This window comes from Falco cherrug, chromosome Z (genome assembly GCF_023634085.1).
Source record: "Falco cherrug isolate bFalChe1 chromosome Z, bFalChe1.pri, whole genome shotgun sequence".
Taxonomy (NCBI): Eukaryota; Metazoa; Chordata; class Aves; order Falconiformes; family Falconidae; genus Falco; species Falco cherrug.
The window spans coordinates 81,616,028-81,637,344 of NC_073720.1; the positions used below are offsets into that span (position 1 = coordinate 81,616,028).

The 21,317-nt window shown below is 43.4% G+C and overlaps 2 protein-coding genes across 4 annotated transcripts in view; one reads left to right on the forward strand and one right to left on the reverse strand.

Moving 5' to 3' along the window:
• The first annotated feature begins 253 nt into the window (after positions 1-253).
• CCNH (cyclin H) lies at positions 254-11,906 on the forward strand. 3 transcript variants are annotated; one of them, XR_008730173.1, is made up of 9 exons: positions 254-431; positions 568-690; positions 2,059-2,132; positions 2,393-2,603; positions 2,893-3,056; positions 5,253-5,323; positions 7,751-7,866; positions 8,448-8,508; positions 11,715-11,906. XR_008730173.1 is itself a non-coding variant. In XM_005436719.4 (9 exons), the coding sequence occupies exons 1-9, from the start codon at positions 315-317 to the stop codon at positions 11,751-11,753; spliced, it is 972 nt and encodes a 323-aa protein (XP_005436776.3). In that variant the 5' UTR covers positions 254-314; the 3' UTR covers positions 11,754-11,906. The 3 variants fall into 3 exon arrangements, 2 of the variants coding, with proteins under 2 accessions (XP_005436776.3, XP_055554556.1); XM_005436719.4 differs by having other exon boundaries at positions 7,751-7,862; XM_055698581.1 differs by having other exon boundaries at positions 3,001-3,056; positions 7,751-7,862.
• A 2,450-nt stretch (positions 11,907-14,356) lies between these two features.
• Positions 14,357-21,317, reverse strand: part of RASA1 (RAS p21 protein activator 1) — a 67,932-nt gene continuing 60,971 nt past the window's right edge. The window contains exons 23-25 of the mRNA XM_055698580.1: positions 20,135-20,212; positions 15,940-16,074; positions 14,357-15,226 (exon numbers count right to left, since the gene is read on the reverse strand). Coding sequence (XP_055554555.1) covers positions 15,143-15,226; positions 15,940-16,074; positions 20,135-20,212 — 297 coding nt within the window. The 3' untranslated portion in view covers positions 14,357-15,142. The remainder of the gene's footprint in view (positions 15,227-15,939; positions 16,075-20,134; positions 20,213-21,317) is intronic.

Genomic DNA, 21,317 nt, shown 5'->3' on the forward strand with positions numbered 1-21,317 from the left:
CAGTAGTAGACTGCTGTTGGTTTTGTGAGGTGCTTCGCAAGCTGCCCCAGCGCCACCCAGAAGTATCTCGCTCTGCCCCATCCCCGCTGTTCCCTGCCCCCAAGGCCGGCCGGGGCCTTTCCCGTCCCCTCCCGCAGGGCCCGCTCCCTTCAGCCCGGCCCACCACAGCGCCCCGCGGCCTGCGGCAGCGCCAGCGCCTCACCCCTTCCCGCCACGCCCCGCGCGCTGCCGTAAAGCGGGCTGCCGTAAAACAGGCTGCCGTAAAACGCGGACGACGGAGAGTTGTTGCCACCGCCGCTGCCAGGATCACCACCATGTACCACAGCAGCACGCAGTGGCGGCACTGGACCTTCCGCAGCGAGGAGGAGCTGGCGCGGTGCCGGGCGGAGGCCAACCGCAAGTTTCGCAGCAAAGCGGTGGCGAGCGGGAAGGTGCGGGGCGGGGGGGTGCGGCCTCCTCTCGGCCGGCGCTGCCCGCGCCGCTGAGGGAAGGACCTGGCGGGGGAGCGGCGTTGCGGCGTTGCCGGGGCGCAGCCTCTGTGTCAGCCGCGGTTTTGGTCCCCTCAAGGTCCAGCAGACCGACCCTGCCCTGCTGGAGCCCCACGAGGAGCTGGCGATATGCAAGTACTACGAAAAGAGGTTGCTGGACTTCTGCGCCGTCTTCAAGCCTGCCATGCCCAGATCGGTGGTGGTAAGCGGCGGGGCCTGCGCTGGGTGGCCGCCCTCCCCTCACGGCCTGCGGCCTGGGGACTAGCGGGGCTGCAGGCAGTGCACACACCCCTCTCCCCAGCCCCTGCCCTCCGTGTCTCAGGTTTCTTCGCTTGCGCATTGCTTAGCTTGTTCTTGAGAGCACGGATATCTCTCGTTTTCCAGTGCTGTATTTCATGCTGCTTTTTATGCCTTTCGGTCACCTGGGCAGTGTGCAGCCGTTTCAAAACCAGACTTACTTCTCGACTTCATTAGGCATCTGTGGATGACTCGCAATTGCTTGCTCTCCTCTCCCCACGAGTCGCAACTGCTTGCTTTCCTCTCCTTTAAGCAAAGAGTAGAAACAAACGTAATGATGTTTGGATTGACGATAAAATAAAATGATCTCACTGCAGCTAAAGGAGGTATTCTCAAAGTTGAGCGGTGATCCAGTTGTTTCTCCAGCATTGGTGCTTGCCTGACCACAAAGCAAACTGGTTCAAGAACTGGCAGTAAACTAACCCACAAAGGGGGGAAAAAAAAAAATAATTGTTGAACCTACTTACCTTGAACACAGACGAGTGCATTTCAGAAGAGGAAGGACAGCAACCAAACAGCTAAAGCAGGGAATTGTGCCTTTGTCACCTAGCTGTTAAGATGTATAATCTGTATCATCCCCAATCAGTTCTCACTTCTTCTGGCAGGTGCGGCATATGACTGAGGTGAAGAGCGTCTTGTGTGAAGATGTGTTTGAAACATAGCAGTAGGCTGCCATTACATGCTCTGTGGAGCCAGACCTTAAATTTCCTAAGTGGCCCTTGTAGAGTATGTGTGCTGGATCAGTCTCACCAAGTAATGGTTTTAGAAGACATGCTTTCATGCCGATAGCGTTCAGATCAGCTTGGAAATCTAGCATTGACTGCAGTACCTCTACACTCAGAGAGAAGCATAAATGTTAAATATATTGGGAATTTTACTGATCCAAAAGGTCAGATGGCTTGGCTGGGATGACTTGTGATTTTCAGGGTAATTTTTTCAGTCTTTGGTTTTTAAATTTCTTTTAAATGTCAGATTTTTCTCCTGAAGATATTGTAGGCTTTTTGAGCATTGTCTTCCTAACTATGTCTAAATATGGAGGAAAAGATAACCAAGCTGCTAATTTTTAAGGCTCTTGCAGGCATCAGTGTATTAGACTTTGAATTAATTAATGACATGGGGACTGTGTACATCTTGGTGCCTTACTGTATCCTGTGTGTCTGTAGTGTGTGTTCAAACTTATCTGTTCTGTTTTGTGATTTTGTGATTTTATTTTTTCTTAATCTGTTTTTGCTTCTATACTTACTTTTCCATCCCTTTTTTTTTTTTAATTTAGGGAACAGCTTGCATGTATTTCAAACGCTTTTACCTCAATAACTCAGTGATGGAGTATCATCCTCGGATAATAATGTGAGTTATCAATGCATCTTGAGTTATTCTGTCAAGTGGAACATTGGAGATATAACCATTGTATCTGTAAAGACCAGAAAAAATGCGGAAGTAAATCTGAGAGCTTAAATATGAATAAAGAGGAAGTCTGGTCTCTTTCATTTTCCATTTGGAAGTTTGCTGTGTTCAGAACATGCTGTTTTTAAGATACAAACTTTGTGAACAGAACTGTTGATAAACAGATGGATGCTGCATATGTCAATTGTTTGCTTTTTCTCTAGGTTAACATGTGCATTTTTGGCCTGTAAAGTAGATGAATTTAATGTGTCCAGTGCACAGTTTGTTGGTAACCTTCGAGAAAGCCCTCCGGGCCAGGAAAAAGCTCTTGAACAAATACTGGAATATGAACTACTGCTTATTCAGCAACTGAACTTCCATCTTATCGTCCACAATCCATACAGGCCATTTGAGGGATTTCTAATCGATTTGAAGGTAGTGTTGTTTTATATGCTACATGGTCCGTATACTAACATGATGCAATTCTGTCATGGATTGTGTTACAAAAGTTTTATTTCCCTTCATATCTGTGATCTGGAAAGATCTACTTTCTAAAGTGACAAAGGAGATTGGTTTAGCGGTGGTCTTTAAGAGCTTTAGATTATTTTTGAAATAAGTAGATGGCCTGCCACTTTTTAGCTTTAATTGTTGAATTATGTGTTCTTAGCTTACAAACCAGAAGACAAAGAACAGCTGCTTACTTTCCTAAATACTTACTTTTTAGACTCGCTATCCAATGCTGGAGAATCCTGAAGTTTTGAGGAAAACAGCTGATGACTTCCTCAATCGAGTGGCTCTGACAGATGCGTATCTGCTTTTTGCTCCCTCACAGATAGCTCTCGCTGCCGTACTATCTAGTGGTTCAAGAGCAGGAATTAATATGGAAAGGTAGTCTTTTCTTTTTTGTTATAGGTATGATTTAAACAGTTTTATTTGCCTCTTGTGTAAAACTATTTTGTTCTAGACATTCTGAACTAGTGAAAGTATTTATTGTTTGTTAACACTCTGGTATGTTCTTCAAGTATGTTTCAAAACTGAAGTGGTGCTGTTACTTATTTATTCTCCATTTTCAAGAAGCAGGCGATAAATGCAGTTAGTTGGTGTTTGGTGTCCAGTTTGGAACCAATTCCAAAGATTGCTTTGGAAAAAGGGAAAAAAAAAAAAGTCAAACTGATGACGTTGTCCTTATTAGAACAGCATAGGATTTTCAGACTCCTCTTGAAGATTAAAGTGAAGAAAGTAGAAATACAATAGAAACCGAGAGTATGGAATGCCTCAAGAATCACTTCAAGGGAAAAAAGCAGGATTTTGAAGTTTTCTAAGCTTACAGTGTGAAATGAAATTACACTGAATTGACAGCTACTAGACATGTGGAAACTAAGTGCTCTGTTTGGCTGGTACAACTGTTCAGTTTCCATGGAAACAGACTAATGGTAAGGTGCTGTTTTAAATAGTCCCTTCTTCCTTTCTGTGTTCTAGCCACTGGTGTTTGCGAATGCATTATCAAATACTTCGATGTCATTGCTGAAACACATGGTTTGGTTTGGTTCTTTCTGAGGACAAACCATCTTATTTTTTTTTCCTTCAGGAAGACAGCTGAGGTAGTTGCTCTAAGTAGCTGTATTCTGGAGTGTTTTAATTGCCTGATGCTCTGTGTGCGCATTTTTTATCTAGTGTCATGTCAGGCACAAGGGCTGATGTGAAAAGCAGAGTTCTTTTTACAGGAACTTTCCTTCCACCTACTCTAAATAAATCTCATATCTCTCTTGTTCTAAAAGAGCAAGTATGTGAGTATCCTTTACAAGGTTTGCTGACCTCTCAGAATAGTGTAAAAACATTCAGGTGCTTACTATAACTTGAAACTTGTTGATCTCACTCCTGAATCTATATTCTGTACCACTTGTTGCCAACATTCAGAAAAGCATGCTTGTGAAAAGAACTAGAATAATTTGTAGATGGCATGTGAATCGAGGTATGCGAACCTTCTCTTTGCATACTCATGAAGAAGTCAAGTCTTTGCCACCTGTCTGCATCCTACTGCTACTATAAACTTGTCACCTGCTTTTTTTGCGTGACTTTGATCTGCTGGACATGAGAGAATCTTGGGTCTTGTGGACCTGTGGGTAGGTGGACTTGCAGAGGTGGGGTGGAACATGGAAGGATTGGAAAACCTGTTGCTCCCATCATGTCAGCGTGTCTTAAACAAGTTAGAGCTTCAGGAAAAAAGACAGGTGCCACCGTACTCTGGCTCATAGGTGGCTGCAAATTAACCTTCAGTTCTGGTATCAGCACAAGGTTAAATAATAGTCTTAAGTTTAACTGTGCAAGAGCAGTGATGCTAACAGCAGCTGTCAGCTTCAGGGTGGCTGGTGTCTCACTGTGGGAGCTGCAGCTGATGCAGCTGTGTGAGTCTGTGCAGTAAGTTTGAACTTAACACATCATTTATCCTAAAGTGCACTTCCAGGGAAGGGATAAAACTTGGTGGTTGTGCATTATAGTAAGTATTGCTTTGTGTGTGTGTGGAGGTTTTTACCCACATGGTGTGTATATATATTTATGTTCTTAGTAAAAGGAAGTTTGAATCTCTGAAGGAAGAGGAAGGGACCCACAGACTCTTACAGGATGGTATTTAGGATTTGCTTTCAGCTGCCAAAAGAAGCAGTCTCATCTTGCAAGCTTTGCTGTCTTACCTGTCTGAAGACTACTCTTCTGCAGTATCTGCTTTTCCAGGAGTTATACTGTGTAATAGTGTGATGTTAGTATGACACTTCACAGAATCTTAAACTTAAGTTGGGCTAACTCAGTGAGGCTTACTCACAAATGTTTAATTCTGCAGTGTTGCAGAATTTGGTTCTTTATGTGGCTATGTACTTTATGTCACGTTCTTACAGAAGAAGAATGTTTCAAGTGACAGAGGTGCCTTTTTATGACTTGATAACACACAACCAAAATGTTACTTACAAAAGTCTAGTTAATGAAATGTGTATTATTTATTATTTACATCTGCTAGAACTTTATAATTAATGTTAGCTGCCACAATAATTAGGACACTTTTAGAACTTATTCTTCCATGTTTCTTTGTAGTTACTTAACAGAAAGTCTTATGCTGAAAGAGAACAGAACATCCTTAGCCAAGCTACTAGATGATGTGAAATGTAAGTAAACATTGGAAAAGTATGACAAACAGTATTTCTAAAGGAGGAAAAAGAGCTTTTTCCAAACAGCAAAAGCTTTATGCAGAAAGTGTGTTTTCGAGTACTTTTCTTCACCTCAGGGCATGCATAAGTAAGTAAAACATGGGCAGTAGAATGAACTACCTAGCATGTTGATGCAGTGGGAGAAAACATTGAGACTTTCCTGTGACAGGAACACATGAAATTAAAAGGCAAAGGGCCTGATGCTTCTCAGAACATAAGAGTTATAGTCAATTAAATGCTAGGAGCTGACCCAAAAGTGAGAAATCTATTTTGGGAACTAGGTAATAGCTTTTGTAAGTCAGGGTGAAATGACTGTTTTCAGTCACTCTGTTGCGAAAATTACAGCTTCAGGCAAAAGCCTGCACAAAGCTACTTCTACCACCAGAGGGTACCTTCTCTAAGAGAAATGATTATGTTAAGCGATATGTCAGGATTTATACTTCACTTCTGTTTTGTAGCTCTGGAGATGTTTCAAAAGATGTTTAGTTTTCTTGTGTTAGAAATATATATATATAAAAATATAAAAAATTCTAGCATGGTTTAGTTAAGATAATGGGGGATGTAGTACACTGATTATTACCTTTTTTTAAATTAAATAAAAAGGCTGGAATATGAAATTTCCAGTAAGTAATCAGTTATTTAATGGTTTAAGCTAATGCATGCATTTAAAATGGGAGAGTGGTAGCATTAATATTGCAGTCTTTTGGCTAGTAGTGACTACACCATACAAGTCACCAGGGTCTACAAATTCAATTTAAATTGCATTGATTAAACTTAAGATGCTGTTCCCTTTCTCCTCCTGTTAACATATCCAGTCTTCAGGTTTCCATTGCTGAGATGCAAAAGGAATGCTGGGATAATTATTCTTCACTTGCATTATTCTGGAAAGTAGCTTTAGTCCAAAGGCCACTCTTTTTGTAAACATATGAAGGCTGGAAGGAAATTTTGAAGCATCTGTAAATGACTAGTTTTACAGAGAACTGGTGGTAGAGGAAAAACTCTTGTTTTTGCCAGGGTAGGTGTAAATTTAATTTGCATTTTTAACAAGACTTCAACCAATCTTCCCTTTTTTTAAGACTGAGCTACAATGCTGAATGCAAAAAATACCTGTGCATTTTGAACCTTGTTAGCAGAATAATACAAACTGTACAGTATTACAATTTACCTTGAGGAAATCCAGGATCAACAATGCTAACAACTTGTTTCAGTGTAGTGTTCTGTGCTCGGCTTCTGTGGTACCTTGTTATTTAGAATTAATTCTTGGATGTAAGTTGATACTTAAGTTTTAGACACGTAATCTTTGAGCCTTTAAAGTTTTGAGTGCTATGTGGGCTGGGAAGTTTTGTAAGCAAGCAGTTTGGGAGGAGTTCATACTTTGAATGTCTAATGCTTCCTTTGACAAATAAAAGTATTTTACTTGGTAAGTTGTCTCAGCTGTTTGCAGTAGGTTGCATGTTGCTTTTGATTGCTTTCTAGTGTGTTTTGAGTCTGTTTGAAAACTAGATACAATGCTTTCAAACCTTTCAGAGGTGTGGACTTCAAAACTTAGATTTCTTTTTTTTTTTTTTTCTCTGTGTACCATTCTGATTTTTTTGGTGTAGGTTGTTGGCTTTTTTTTCCCCCTGGTAGAAGCTGCTTGAAAATGTATACTGTGTTGCTGTTACAGTGAGGGAGGGCAGAGTAAACTGTTGGATCAAACTTAACTGTGAGGGATGAGCAGGAATGGTAGCTGTAGTACTGACTGATAGGCAAGTTTAGTTCACAGCTGTGGTGGGCTGGCCCTGGCAGTAGCCCAGGTGCCCGGTGCTGCTGCTCCATCCCTGCCCTCCTCGGCTGGGCAGGACAGGGACAATATAACCCCCGGGTTCCTTTGTTAGCAGCCACATTAGGGCAGGGCAGGGAGAGATAAACCCAAACCTTAAACACACCAATGTGCCGGCCTCCCTGGGCGGGGAGCACAGCCTGCCTGGCCCTGGGGGGCTGCCAGGGAGTCTCTGCTCCAGGCCGGGAGCCCATCCGGCCTGGCCCTGCCCTGCCCTGCTCTGCCCTGCCCTGCCCTGCCCGGGGGGGCTGCAGGGCCACTGCTCTCACAGGGTCTCACTCCTCTCTCCAGCTGTTGTTGTACAGCAGATTTTTCCCCCCCTTCTTAACTATACTACCCCAGAGGCGCTACCACTGCTGCTGATGGGCTCAGCCCTGGCCAGCTGTGGGTCCATGTTGGAGCTGGCTGGCATTGCCGCCATCCGGCACGGGGAACCTTCTGGCAGCTTCTCACAGAAGCGACCCCTGTAGCCCCGCCGCTACCAAAACCCTGCCATGCAAACATGATACAAGGTAGAGCTGAAAATATTTAATGTGCTTAGAGCTGTGTTGTTGCCACTGCAGGCATGAAAAATCTCATAAAGAAATATGAACTACCAAGGCCTGAAGAGGTTGCTGTTCTGAAACAGAAATTAGAGAAGTGCCACAGCTCGGAGCTTTCACTTAATACAAACCCGTAAGTAGGTACTCAGTCTTTGATGTGTTCAACTTCTGCCTTTTTTATTGCTGTAGAAACACTAATTTCCTCTGATCTGTATGAGTGATTGAAAACGAAAACATCCAAATGTACCTACAATGATGTCTGTTCACATGCTTCCTTTGTGAGTGTCTGGTGGAAGCTGAGGACCGAGACTCAAGGTAGAGCTTTCAATAATATGTAAATACATTCTTTTGTGCTGATTTGCACTGCAAGCTGTAATACTGATGATTTTGTAACAAGAGAGCTGGAATCCTGGGTGAGGTTCTAAGGTCTGGCCACTTGATGTTATATGTAATGAGAACCAAGAGCTTTAAATTCACAATTAAAAGAATTGTGTAAAGGGTTAATGTTTTCATAAGGCTTGGCTGGATGGCAGAGGACTTCCTGATTTTTATTTTCTGCCCTTTTCACTTTAGTGTACCCACTGTGATCTTCTAGCAAGCTGCTTGTTGAGGCTTCAGCGTGGCACATGTGTCCATAATCTAATCTTGTGGCTGAATAAGGAGATTCCAACTTCTGAAAATACCTAAACGTTTTACTTTGTTTCTGGTTGGGGTATAGGAAGAAGAGGAAAGGTTGTGAAGATGATGACCATGTCACGAAGAAATGCAGAACGGATGAGGTCAGTAAACCTATTGTACAAGTACTTGTGCTTTCCACTCCAACTGCCCAGACAAAGGGGACGCAGCTACTGAGACCAACTTCCTGCATCGTTAATTCTCTTTTTATGTATGGCTCAGACAGAATCTTCTTCAGCTTTTTAAAAAAATGAGCCAGAATTCATACTAGCCTGCACTTGGGAGTGTTCTTAAACAGTGCAGTCTTTTGTGAGGAGGGGGAAGAACACACAGACCATCCTTCCTGCTGTTTTCTGTGCTTTGAAAATCTTCTGACAAACCACAGATCAACCATAAAACAGCATCAAGCTTAGTACTCCAGCATGTGAAACTCCATGATGCCAGTGAGGGGAAATAGCTGTAGATTGATACTTGGAATATTGTGATGAAAGGAGGATTTGGAAGGCCAGAAACTTAACACTTGAGAAATCCTGGCTAGGTGGAAACTTGTTCCTCAGAACTGGATTAAATAAATGACTATGCTGAAATATACTCATGCAGGCTTTTTTCACGCAAGTTTTATGTGGTGGTTTTTCTGTCAGCCAGTGTTTCTGAAACTGTTTTCATTTACTTCATTTGGCTTCTTGCACAAAGCAGAAGTCAGCTGCTGGAGTAAACTTCTACTTCAGCCCATTTGCTAACAGGGCTTGCATAGATTACAGATGGGTAGCTAGTACTTCAGGTTGCAAGACCAAGTGGAGATGGGCAGAGGAGGGTGACTCAACAAATGAAAACGGCATTAAAGTAACCGTTCAGATCTAATCTGAACACCTTTGAGAGCTTTCATTTGTGGCATTGACTGGAAGTTGTAGAGAATACATTCTGGTGGAGGAAATAGCTTTGTGAAGAACCCTTTTTAACTGGACTTCTTTTGATATGAAGACATTGTACCATCCTGATGTAGTCTAAGACACTTTAAGTATGGCATTTAGAAAAACTTGTGAACAGCTGAAGAGAGTTGTCTGTCAAAATCTTAAAGTGCAGGATGTGTAGGGTTTTTTTTTATCATTCAAGGACTCTTGATATTAAAAATTGCTATAGTAGGTTGATGCTATAATGTCAAATTAGAATCTAAAAAATTGAGTAAGACTGTAATAAAATCAGAACTGAAAGTATATTCTAATGAAATGTGGAACCTCAGGCATATTTAATAACTATTCTAATGCTGTACAAACTTTGAGTAGTGTTTACTTCAAATGCCAGTCTCGGAAAGCATATTGAAACTGGCAGCTCTGTAAAGCTAGCACTTTAATAACTTTCCACTTTCTCACAAAATGACTTAGAGAACAGCTCCAACTAAGCTCTGGAGACTCCTTTCTTCCCTACCCCAGTTTAATTTGAAAGGGGTCTTATTCTAGTTACGCCGCGGTTTGAGGCAGTTTTAATTTTTGCATTTTCAATTTCTATTTGCCATGCTGTTCCAAAGGAATGAACTGATTGGATAAATTCACACAGCGTACAGCATTTCAGGATAAACTCTTGCATGGTTTGAACAGCTCCTGAAACTCTGAACTCCCAAGGGTTTGTACTTGGGATATAAAATAGTTTGTATTAAAATACATTATATACATATATGAAAATTAATTTATGCATATATAATATAGAATGTATATATTGTCATACTATATATTATTAAATATATAATTATATTGCATGTATATAAATTATATGTATTAAAAATATATTTATATAAAACAGTTTAATTTCTGAGTATTGCAGGCAATAGCAGATCTGAGCTAGCCAGGGCATAAAGGAGAAAGTGTGCCCAGCTTTTTGAAAGCTGATCGTATGTGAGTACTGCTCAAACCTTGAGACTTCAGTAATCCTGTAGTCAGCTGATACTAACAATATGTATATCTGTAAGTAATGAGGCTGTAGTATACAAGTGCACAGTCGGTTCTAATCTATTTGTAAGATTCTGTTTCTTGATCTAATGGTTTACAGCTGAAGTTGACATTGACAGCAAGGCCGTAACAGATACAGAGAGCTTATAAATTTGAAATGATAAAGAAACACACAGAGTAGTGGTTGAGTGAGGATGACTCAGCTGCCAAAGTGATGAAGCCATAAAAAGTGCAAGGTATTAGTAAAGGGTTGCAATATGGGTTTTTGTGGAAATCTGTGCATAATGAAGAATCATGCGCTAAACCTCAACCAGGTGCTGAAAAGAGGCTGCTGAGATGGCTGGGTCTCCATGACATGGATACCTAGCTTCAAGGTTAAAGGGCTTACTCATTACTAGTTAAGATATTTTTTTGTTCTATTCTTCTGTTCATGGAATACTTCTATTAGGTAGTAAATCCTGACCATAAAGAACATAGCTTTTTTTGGTGTGGGTTTGGCAGGGGAGGGTGGTGGTAAGCAGTGTGGCATGTTTCCAGAAGCAAAAAGTAGGGCTTGGTCCCAGGAGGCTTTCAATCCTGCATTCTGGGATTAGCTAAAATGAAATCTTCCCTTTGATACATTTACTTGATATTAAGCGATAACTGTTTTATTCAAGACACTGAGCATGCTGGATAATACTGCTTGGGAGTGGCACGTAAGAAACATTTTAAATGAACCCAGGAATCAAAACTTAATTGGAGTCTCACAACAGACTAAGGTGTGCTTAAACGAATTCCTTTACCTGTGCTGACGTTTAGCAGTGGAAGCAAGTCCAGATCATGGGGACTCTAAGGAAGGGAAATACCTTTACATGCTGATCAGCAGTTCTTGGCCATCTTAGGTCAGGCACGTTATGAGAGTCTGAAGGGGAACATAACAAACGTGCATTCTGTCAAGTGATTCCTGCATAGGCCTTGCATGAGTTCTCATTTCTGGTTTGGGCCAGCCTTTTAAGTTAACCAGGAGTGACAGTTGCTACCTGGTTGTCAGAAGTGGAATGGAGTCTGCAGCATAAGGACGGTCAGGTGTCCTGGCAGAAGTGCTCACCTGTCAAGTAAAGTAAGGTGGACAAGCACTATCTTAAAAATCAGTTAAAAAAATAAATAAATAAAAATTTCAAGTAAGTCTGTTACCGACTTCTCCCATCTCTGAACCGTGTCTGCTATGTGTTGTGCAGATTCTCTTTAACTGGTGCTTGTAGTAGGAGTTACTGTGACAGCACGTGCGGTAGCACCGTGTGCCCACAGGTACATCTTGCCTGGCCCACCTTGTTGTAAAGCACACTCAGGTTTTTACACTGCTCAAGGCGCTGCTTTTTTCCCGTTAGGAGGAGTGGACTGATGATGAACTTGCAGAGTCAGTGTGACGTTGAAGAAAGATGGGATCCCACTGCTGCAGAAACTACTGTTCGGTGTCAAGTGTAAACCTGTCTGCCCCAGGTGCCTTACTGTGTGTGTCATGCGATATTTATTCTGTCACGTTGATCTTCCTAATAAAGCATTTGACTATGCTAAAATAATTATAGTTCCATTAAAGGTCAAGCATCATTAAGGAAATGTTTGCTTTAAGAAATCTGTCACTCAGGAAAGAGATTTGGTTCAGGAACATTTTTGAGCTGCAAGTGTAGGGTTACAGCATGGCGGTAGGTAGTGTCAAACTGGGCTTTTAGTGAACGGGATAAATGCAAGCAGGAGACAGATCTGCTCATGGCCCCGTACATGCTGTAGAGCAGGATGTGCTCCTCTCTTCCCAAGCTTGTCATCGAAGCAGCTAAGTGAATACAGCCTTGCCTGTAACACTGGGTGCGTTTGGGAAGCTCTTCCCAAGCGTACCGAGAGGCTGCAGCAACATATTTTACAATATGGAAAGCAATAATCACACCTTCGTGACTTACTCTGCAGCTGTGATTTCAGATTAGGGTGCTGTGACTAACTTACCTGGCAGCAACGGAGAAGAGTACTTTTTACGTCTTCCCAAGTAGTTAGATGTCTTCCAAACCTAGAGCAAAGTCTCTTTCCTCTTCATAAACAGTTTTATAATATTAGTTCTACAGTACGCACACCTAAATGTAATTTTAGAAGTTTTGTGGTTTCGTTCTCATCAGTGCGTTTTGTATGTAATTGGAGAACAGATTTGTCAGGCGATTTACCCAAGTATTACCTACAGCCAGCTAAATTACCCAATAACCCACTGTAACCACTCTTGTTCTTGACAAATCCTTCTGTAGCAGGGTCAGCGGCTGACTAGTCAGGGAAGAAAAGCAGCTGTCACCATTTCACTCTGGAAAGCCTGACGCTTTCAAACACCACCTTCGTAACCAAGTGAAAGAAGTGTGACAACAGAGTGTAAGTTGTGTACTTAGGTTCTGACCTGGTTGGAAGCTGTAAGAGCATGCAGCAGTAGCTTGTCACACACAAAAAGGTTATAAGGTGGGACTGTGACTTGCATGACCTAGTGGTACACAGGGAACTAAACAGGGCAGAAAAAAAATTAATGACCTTTTCCTCTGAGATGCAGTTTAATATAGGCTTGACAGCACTAGCGCAGGCAGTGCTTTTAGGGGACAATCTAAAAAAGAAGTCAGTAGTACCAAGATCTTGCGAGCAGGTGTGTTGGCAGTAGGCTGTATGAGGCCTGCCTGCTCAGTGTAGCACTTGTGACACGTGGCAGCTCTCGATGCTACAGCACTGGGCACCCTCCTGCAAGAGAGAGACCAGGGCAGCGCAGCACAGACCCAAAGACAGAGTCTGTACGATCCAGCGTGACAGTGAATGGAAAAGAGCAGTTCTCAAAAGACAAGAGACACAGGTCAGTTGTTCTAATGGTGTAACAACTGTGTTTGTACTGCATGGTTACTTAGTGATTCTTGTTAGTCTTGTCAGTGAATCACAGCATCTTTTACTTTTCATTAGATCGCTGCCTAGAAAAAGGGCAAATGGTGATGCTGAAATTCCCTCTGAATGAACTGCATGTTTTAATTTTGTTTAACAGTTTGTGGCTGTGCATTGTCCCCTACTCTTTTTCTGCTTAAGCCATCAGTGACAGTCGAGATGGCTGCACCTGGCTGAAGGTGGACTCTGGAGAGAGGGGTAATGCCACAACAGGCAAGGGCCGTAAATCCTGCTCAGCCACTAAGGGCTAGCTGAGCGTGTGCTAGCCTGAGTACAGCTGGCATTTACTCCATAAACAGCGGACAGCCCAGGGCCCGTGAAGCTCTCCTGCCATGGCAGTGGGCTGCACACAGGATCTTCCCTTGAGTACGGATGCCTCTCAAGGTTACTTTTTGAGGTTGAGAAAATCCTTATCACATCAGATACTCCCAATTCACTTACCAGGTAAGAGCGCTGAAACTCTGAAATCTTAGCTCAGCGGTATAAAGGATTGATTGTGCATATGTAGTTCTTTAGACATAAATCACTGTCCAAGTCTGGGACTAAGTCTGGATCCAGCTGCACCTGAACTCCCCTCTGAGGACTGTAGAACACGGGGGTCCTCTCTGAGCCTCATGACTCAAGGGGAGGGTCTCCCTGACAGCCTTCTCTGTCCCTGTCCTCTACGTAGTAAATAATGAAGTGTACCTTGCCAACGAATCTTGTTAAGCCGCTGTCACATTTACCACTGAAATTTAACCCACTACTTTGTGAAGTATTGTACTACTTCTCTCTTACGAGTGAAATGCATCCCTCCCTCCATGACATTTTTCAGCATCTACCTTCTCACCCCATGAGAGATGCATACGAATAAAAGCACATGGACAAGGTAATGCTGTTCTGAGGATTCATCCTAAAAAAGTGACATCGCATGAACACTGCCAAGTATATCATGTGTGTAGACGCTGTGCAAAATTTCCACAGCGGCCAAAGTTAGCCAGTTTCCATTAAGAGTTGATCTGCATCTTGATTTATTTCAAAAACTTATAAAAATAATGTTTCAGCTAGACTTACAGTACACAAAAGACCAACCAATACCTATTTTATAAAATGGTTTAATGAATGCATGCATGTCTGATACAAGGATCAATAAATTTACTGAATTCAAATTATTTACTGTTGTAAACATTTTACAAAAGCATTGTGATTTATCTGGATATACAGTTCTTGATGGAAGAACTATTCAGACTGAATCAGTGGCACATCAAAAAATAAAGCTGACAAAGACCCACTCTGCGTATTCTCTTTCAACATGATTCCAGCAAGAGAAACAGCATGGTATAAAAAGTGTACAGTAAAGATTGTTCCTACCATAACATCAAATTCTGGAAACTGTAAATACAAGTTAAAGTTGTTGAAACAGTCAAAAGTCGTAATTATTGTAACCAGTCAGAAATTACAGTAAGAAACGTTATCCAGTTATATGTGGCTGTCAAAACAATACATTTCTTTTCATGTCGGTTGATCATTCTTTTCCAACAAGACAGCAAAACTTTGGCAATCAAGAGGTGCTGAAAGTAATTTTCAAAGTCCAAGACACAGTCACAGCATTTTCTTTGCGGAAGGTGAACTGTACACCAAGGCTCAGAGGTTGTGAAAACTGTTTCCAAGTGGAAAAAAGTGCAAATGTCCTGCACAGATAGCTTAAAAAGCTGCTGGTACAATCATTCACCAACAGAATCTTTGTTTTCTTTTTGCATAGTTCACACATCACTGGGAACGTGACAGGGTGTGCTATTTTTGGCAAGAGCAAGAAGAAAGTGATACTGGTGTGAGTCTCCAAGTTGGGCATGCTGGATCCATGCAGAATTCAGGTAGAGGGCTGCTACCTGATGTTGTTAGACACTGAATACTGATTTTGTTTTTGTTGAAGCAGTTCAGTAATAGCCAAAAGCTTCTTAAGAACATGCTGTAGAAAGGGGAGTCAGGAAAACCACACATTAGCTACTGGGAACAGAACAGTCTGGCTTGGGAAACATTTTCAGCATTAACCCATCAGACTGCTGTGAGGTAATTTAAATACATTGGGGGGGGTGGGGGGTGGGGGAAGGAAACAGCCAATTCCCTAGTCAATAAGATGCTGCCTTCAAAAGGGAATTCTAAAACAGCGTTACAAACTTTGCCTCTCTGCTCACGGATCTCTTTGCTTTGTAGCTGAACGTGGAGGTAAGGAAGCGTACTGCAAACACGCTGCCGTGGTCTGCTAGAAAAGTTTGCTGTGGTTGTTTAGAAATACACTGCCAAATTATGAGACAGAAATGAGGTATCAACAGAAAGCTAACCAAAGTAAATTTAGTTCTCAACCGAAAAAACACCCAAGATCCTAAAACTAATGACCCAGAGTGCCTGTCAGGAGACAGTAACTTTGCACTTCTAGCCTTCCTCTAGAAACTCATCCGGAAACTTTAAAAAAAACTCTTTAGTTTTGTTGCATGAAGAAACAAAACTATGGACCAAGTATTTACCTTTACAGATAAACAACCTGGTGAAATGCACATATTTTAACATGCTCATCAGTCATACTGCTAGCCAGAAATACTACGAAAGAAGCCTGACACTGAGGAGTAACTCGAAGACATACTGCCTGCACCTGTGATTTGTCTGCTAACCCGTGTTGCTTACCTGCATTACACCTCGCTCATTACTGAGCGTCCGGAGCTCGTCCGAGTGTGCCACACATATCTCATGCAAGGCTGCCAGATCACGAGAAAGGTCAGTTCTAGAGTGCTCTGTAGTGTCTGGAAGCTCAGGAACATTCTTCAACAGAGAAGATGAGAGTGGATTTAGGATGCTGAGTACCCATGCATGCAGGAAGACAAATTGTACCTCTACAGCTCTGCCAACACAGTTGTTCCATACCAGTTTCTAGTCTTTCCAGCCAAGTCTCTGCAACTTTACTCTTCCCAGCTAAGTCTCCAGTCCATCTTTTTGTTACGAGTTATGCATTTCCTCCTCTCCACAAACATGCATTTTATGAGCATACTGCAATCTCTGCTCCTGCTAGAAGGGTTCTTACTAGGAGATCTGGCATTGCTACACTACCATTCAGCTCACCAGAAAATTACTGCATAGACACTCATATGATCTGACTGGTGTCACGGAGACATGGTGGGATGGCTCCAGTGCCTGGAGAGCTGGAATGGAAGGATACAGGCTCTTTAGGAAGGACAGGCAGGGCAGACAAGGAGAGGGTGTCACCCGCTGTGTCAGTGACCAGCCGGAGTGCATGGAGCTCCGGCTGGGCAGGGATGAGGAGCCCGGCAAGAGCTCACGGGTCAGGATTACAGGGAGGGCAGGGACAGGTGACATTGCAGTGGGGGCCTGTTACAGGCCACCTGACCAGGAAGGCCGAGCGGATGAAGCCCTCTATAGACAGATAGGAGCCACCCCATGCTCACAAGCCTTGGTCCTCACCAGGGACTTCAACCACCCTGACATCTCTTGAAGGGACAACACAGCAGGGCACAGGCAATCTGGGAGGTTCCTGGAATGAGTGACCAATCAATTCCTTCTCCAAGTGACAGAGGAACCAACAAGGCGAGGTGCCATGCTGGACTTTGGTCTGACCAACACTGAGGGGATGGTGGGGAACGTCAAGCTCAAGGGCAGCCTGGGCTGCAGTGACTGTGAAGTGGTGGAGTTGAAGACCCTTAGGGAAGTGAGGAGGGGGCAAGCTTGCTGCCCTGGCCTTCAGGAGAGCAGACAGTGGCTTCTTCAGGGGTCTGCTTGGTAGAGTGCCATGGGGTAGAGCCCTGGAGGGAAAAGGCACCCAAAACCCCCTGGAAAATATCCAAGGATCACCTCCTCCAAGCTCAGCAGCCATGCATCCCAAGAAAGAGGAAGTCAGGCAAAAATGCCAGGAGCCCTCCATGGATGGACAAGATGCTCCTGGACAAACTCACACACAAAAAGGAAGCCCATGGGGGTAGAAGCAAGGACAAGTAGCCTGGGAGGAATACAGAGAAATGTCCTGAGCAGCCAAGGATCAGGTTAGGAAAGCTAAAGCCCTCATAGAGTTAAATCTGGCCAGGAACGTCAAGGGCAACAAGAAAAGATTCCATATGTACACCAGAGATAACAGGAAGACGGGGAAAAGGTGGGCCCTCTTCCAAAGGGAACGGGAGACGTGGTTACCCAGGCCGCGGGGGAGGCTGAGGTTCTCCATGAGGGGTTTTTTGCCTCAGTTTTCACTGACAAGTGCTCCAGCCGCACCGCCCAGGTCACAGAAGGCAAAGGCAGGGACTGGGAGAACAAAGAACCACCTGCTACAGGGGAAGATCAGGTCTGAGAGCATCTAAGGAACCTGAAGGGGCACACGTCCATGGGACCTGATGAGGTGCATCTGCAGGTCCTGAGAGAAGTGGTGGATGAAGTGGCTAAGCCACTATGCGTCACATTTGAGAAGCTGTGGCAATCCAGTGACATTCCCACTGACTGGAAGGGGGGAAACATAACCCCCCTTGTTAACAAGGCAAATAAGGAAGACCTGGGGAACTACAGGACAGTCAGTCTCAACTCTGTGCCCGGCAAAATCATGGAGCAGATCCTCCTGGAAACTGTGCAAAGGCACATGGAAAATAAGGAGGTGACTGGTGGCAGCCAGCATGGCTTCACTAAGGGCAAGTCGTGCCTGGTGAATTTGGTGGCATTCTGTGATGGGGTTACAGTGTCGACATATGAGGGAAGAGCAACCGCTGTCATCGACCTGGACTCATGCAGAGCATTTGACACTGTCCCACGTGACATCCTTGTCTCTGAACTGGAGAGACGTGGATTTGATGGAGGGACCACTCCGTGGATAAGGAATTGGCTGGATGGTTGCACTCAAAGTGTTGTAGTCAATGGCTCAATGTCCCAACTGGAGACCGGTGACGAGTGGCGTTCCTCAGGGGTCCACACTGGGACCAGAGCTGTATAATGACTTTGTTGGCGACATGGACAGTGAGATTTAGAGCACCCGCAGCAAGTTTGCTGATGACACCAAGCCGTGTGGTGCGGCTGACAGGCTGAAGGGAAGGGATGCTGTCCAGAGGGACCTGGGCAGGCTTGAGAGGTGGGCGCGTGCGAACCTCGTGAAGTTCAGCAAGGCCAGGTGCAAGGTCCTGCACGTGGGTCGGGGCAGCCCCCAGTATCAATACAGGCTGGGCAGAGGATGGACTGAGAGCAGATCTGTAGAGAAGGACTTGGGCTGCTGGTGGATGAGAAGCTCAACACGGCCAGACAATGTGTTTGCAGCCCCAAAAGCCAGCTGTACCCCGGGCTGCCTCGAAAGCAGCATGGCCAGCAGGTCAAGGGGGGGATCCTCCCCCTCTGCTCCGCTCTCATGAGACCCCCCTGCAGTACCGCCTTCAGCTCCAGGCGCCCAACACAGGAAGGGCATGGGCCTGTTGGAGCGAGTCCAGAGGAGGGACACGAAGATGACCAGAGGGCTGGAGCACCTCTCCTGTGCAGACAGGCTGAGAGAGCTGGGGTGGTTCAGCCTGGAGAAGAGAAGGCTCCAGGGAGACCTTACAGCACCTGCCAGCACCTAAAGGTGAAGCACCTAAAGGGAAGCTGGAGAGGGACTTTTTACCAGGGCAAGCAGTGACAGGACAAGGGGGGATGGCTGTAATCAGAAAGAGGGAGAGTTAGATGAGATATTAGGAAGAAATTCTCCCCTGTGAGGGCGGCGAGGCGCTGGCCCAGGCTGCCCAGAGCAGCTGTGGGTGCCCCAGCCCTGGCAGGGCTCAAGGCCAGGCTGGACGGGGCTGGGAGCAGCCTGGGCTGGGGGGAGGGGGCCCTGCCCGGGGCAGGGGGGTGGGAACCAAAGGGTCTTTAAGGTCCCTTCAAACCCAAACCATTCTATGATGGTTCTAAGGTAACTTTCCCCTAAATGAGGGGGAACCATCCATTAGGTGCTTTTTTCCCAGTCTAAATGAGAGAACAGCAGCAACCAAAAATCAGCAAAATCTGTAACTATCAAGTAACTGGTCATAAACCAGTAATTCTGTCATTAGAACAGTAGATTAATCCAACAGTTATTTTCAAACCAACAGTCTTCAGAGTTCTCACACAAAATCTGTCATCTAAAGAAAACTGACATGCCCTAACACATGGAAGTTGCAACTTAACCAGAAAAAGGTAACATACGGCAACCTACCCAAATGCCACACTCAGTTTTATATCTTATCAAAATATTCTGAGATGTTTTCTAGGTCACTTTTGAGAGACCAATTCAGGAAGCTTAGCACTTTTTTTATCTTGTTTTTTAAAATGCATTATTGGTTTAAAAATACACATATAACACAAGGACCTAATTCCTGTTATATCAATCATACACAAAACAGTTACAAAAATACAGCAAATGCAGTTCACTTTCAAACTAGAACATCTTGAACGCATGCAGTGACACATTTGGCAACACCTAACAAATTCAACCTGATATTTTTTAAAGCAAAAAAAATACTTCAATTTCTGGTCAAAACCGTATGACAAAGTACATATAAGAATTTTTTTTAAAACATGTTTTTTAATATTTGTATTTTTTGCCAAAATTTCTGATCCTCACAGCTAGAAAATCTAATTGAGCCTCTCACATCTACAGAAGCACTAAATTAATGAACTGTAAGATGACATTTGATGGTTTTAATTTCATATGACAGGCCAGCAATCTGCAGTTTCTAAACATGCATTAGAAAAATTTATTCAGTTACAAGCATTTAAAATGGCATGGCAGCTGGTCCATTTTTGAGCTAGTGAATAAAAGTGTAAAGAATTTTCATTTATAATGTAGCTACATAACTTCCAGCAAAGATTTTTTTTTTTTTAAACTGCTTACCCCAAGTTCATCCAAGAACATGATCATGCGATGTTTGTTGCTCTTGATGAATGGATTTACCCCTTCCATATACGGCTCCTAGTAATTTTTAAAAGCATTCATTAGAACAAATCATTGTCAAGATAATTTGTCTTGACTAAACATTGTCAAGATATCTGAAGTCAACACACTGTAGTCAAACAAATGACATTGCAAAACAAGTATGTCATCTGGAGTGATTTTATTTTTTCAAGTGAATTTCTCATCTCTGCTGTGCAGCCAGTCAAAAGAGTACAGAATTTGGCGGTACTTATATTCAGAAGAATTTCAGATTCAGAAATTTTCTAATACATGCGAACTGGCATGAATTTGCATTAAGATGGAATGTCTCTCAATACCTAGCTGCAATGAGCAAATGCTCTGCTTTCAAAGGCATGATCAGGAATAAGTGCCCTCATTCTTGTTACTTCATTACTGCTTACGTTCCAAGTTACGTGTGTCAAAGAACTAACTTTTATAATGCCAGGCTGAAGTCGCTTTCATTATGCTTAAGTCAACAGGTTTATTTTTCAACCATGTTTTGGCTTGGGAACTGAGACTTTACTGAAAGCTGGGGCTTTTTAGTGCTATATGTACGCTTGATTTACAACATTAATTACATCTAACAATATGAAAGTGAGTACAAATAGGAGAAGTGCTTTGAAGTGCCCTACCACAGAAAACACCCATCTAAGGAGTAAGTAAATGCAGGGTGAAAATAAGGGAGGGGGAAGAGTCAGAGGCTGGCAATTCTTCATTTATTTCAGTATCGGATATCTATACCACGCTGGGAATTTAGGCCTGAGTAGTCTCATGTCTGAAAGTTAATTACTATACATAGACAGAAAACGTTATGTGGAATGCATTTCACGGTTGTGTACACAAGCATACCAATTATTACTGAAAGGTGCCTCCCCTTTGACATCAAATAATCAATGGAAATGAAGAAAACAAAAAAAAAGCTCCCATCATCTATTTAAGGCAGAGTATTTATCCCTCTGATTCTTTCCCATCACAGATTCCTGCTCTAGAAATTCTCATTTGTCTTTTTGATGAATATTTCAAAAGAAGGTGTGCCCGTTTTACCATCACAGACACTTTTGTTGTGGTGGGATGGCTGCCTGCCTTTCCTCTTCCACTTCTCCCCTCTAACACAGGAAATACT

Bases quoted from the DNA above. Each gene is read 5' to 3' on its own strand.
- CCNH (XM_005436719.4), top strand. From the start codon at position 315: ATGTACCACAGCAGCACGCAGTGGCGGCACTGGACCTTCCGCAGCGAG. The intron at 691-2,058 runs GTAAGCGGCGGG...TTTTTAATTTAG, and splicing joins CCATGCCCAGATCGGTGGTG to GGAACAGCTTGCATGTATTT. The intron at 2,604-2,892 runs GTAGTGTTGTTT...CTTACTTTTTAG, and splicing joins GATTTCTAATCGATTTGAAG to ACTCGCTATCCAATGCTGGA.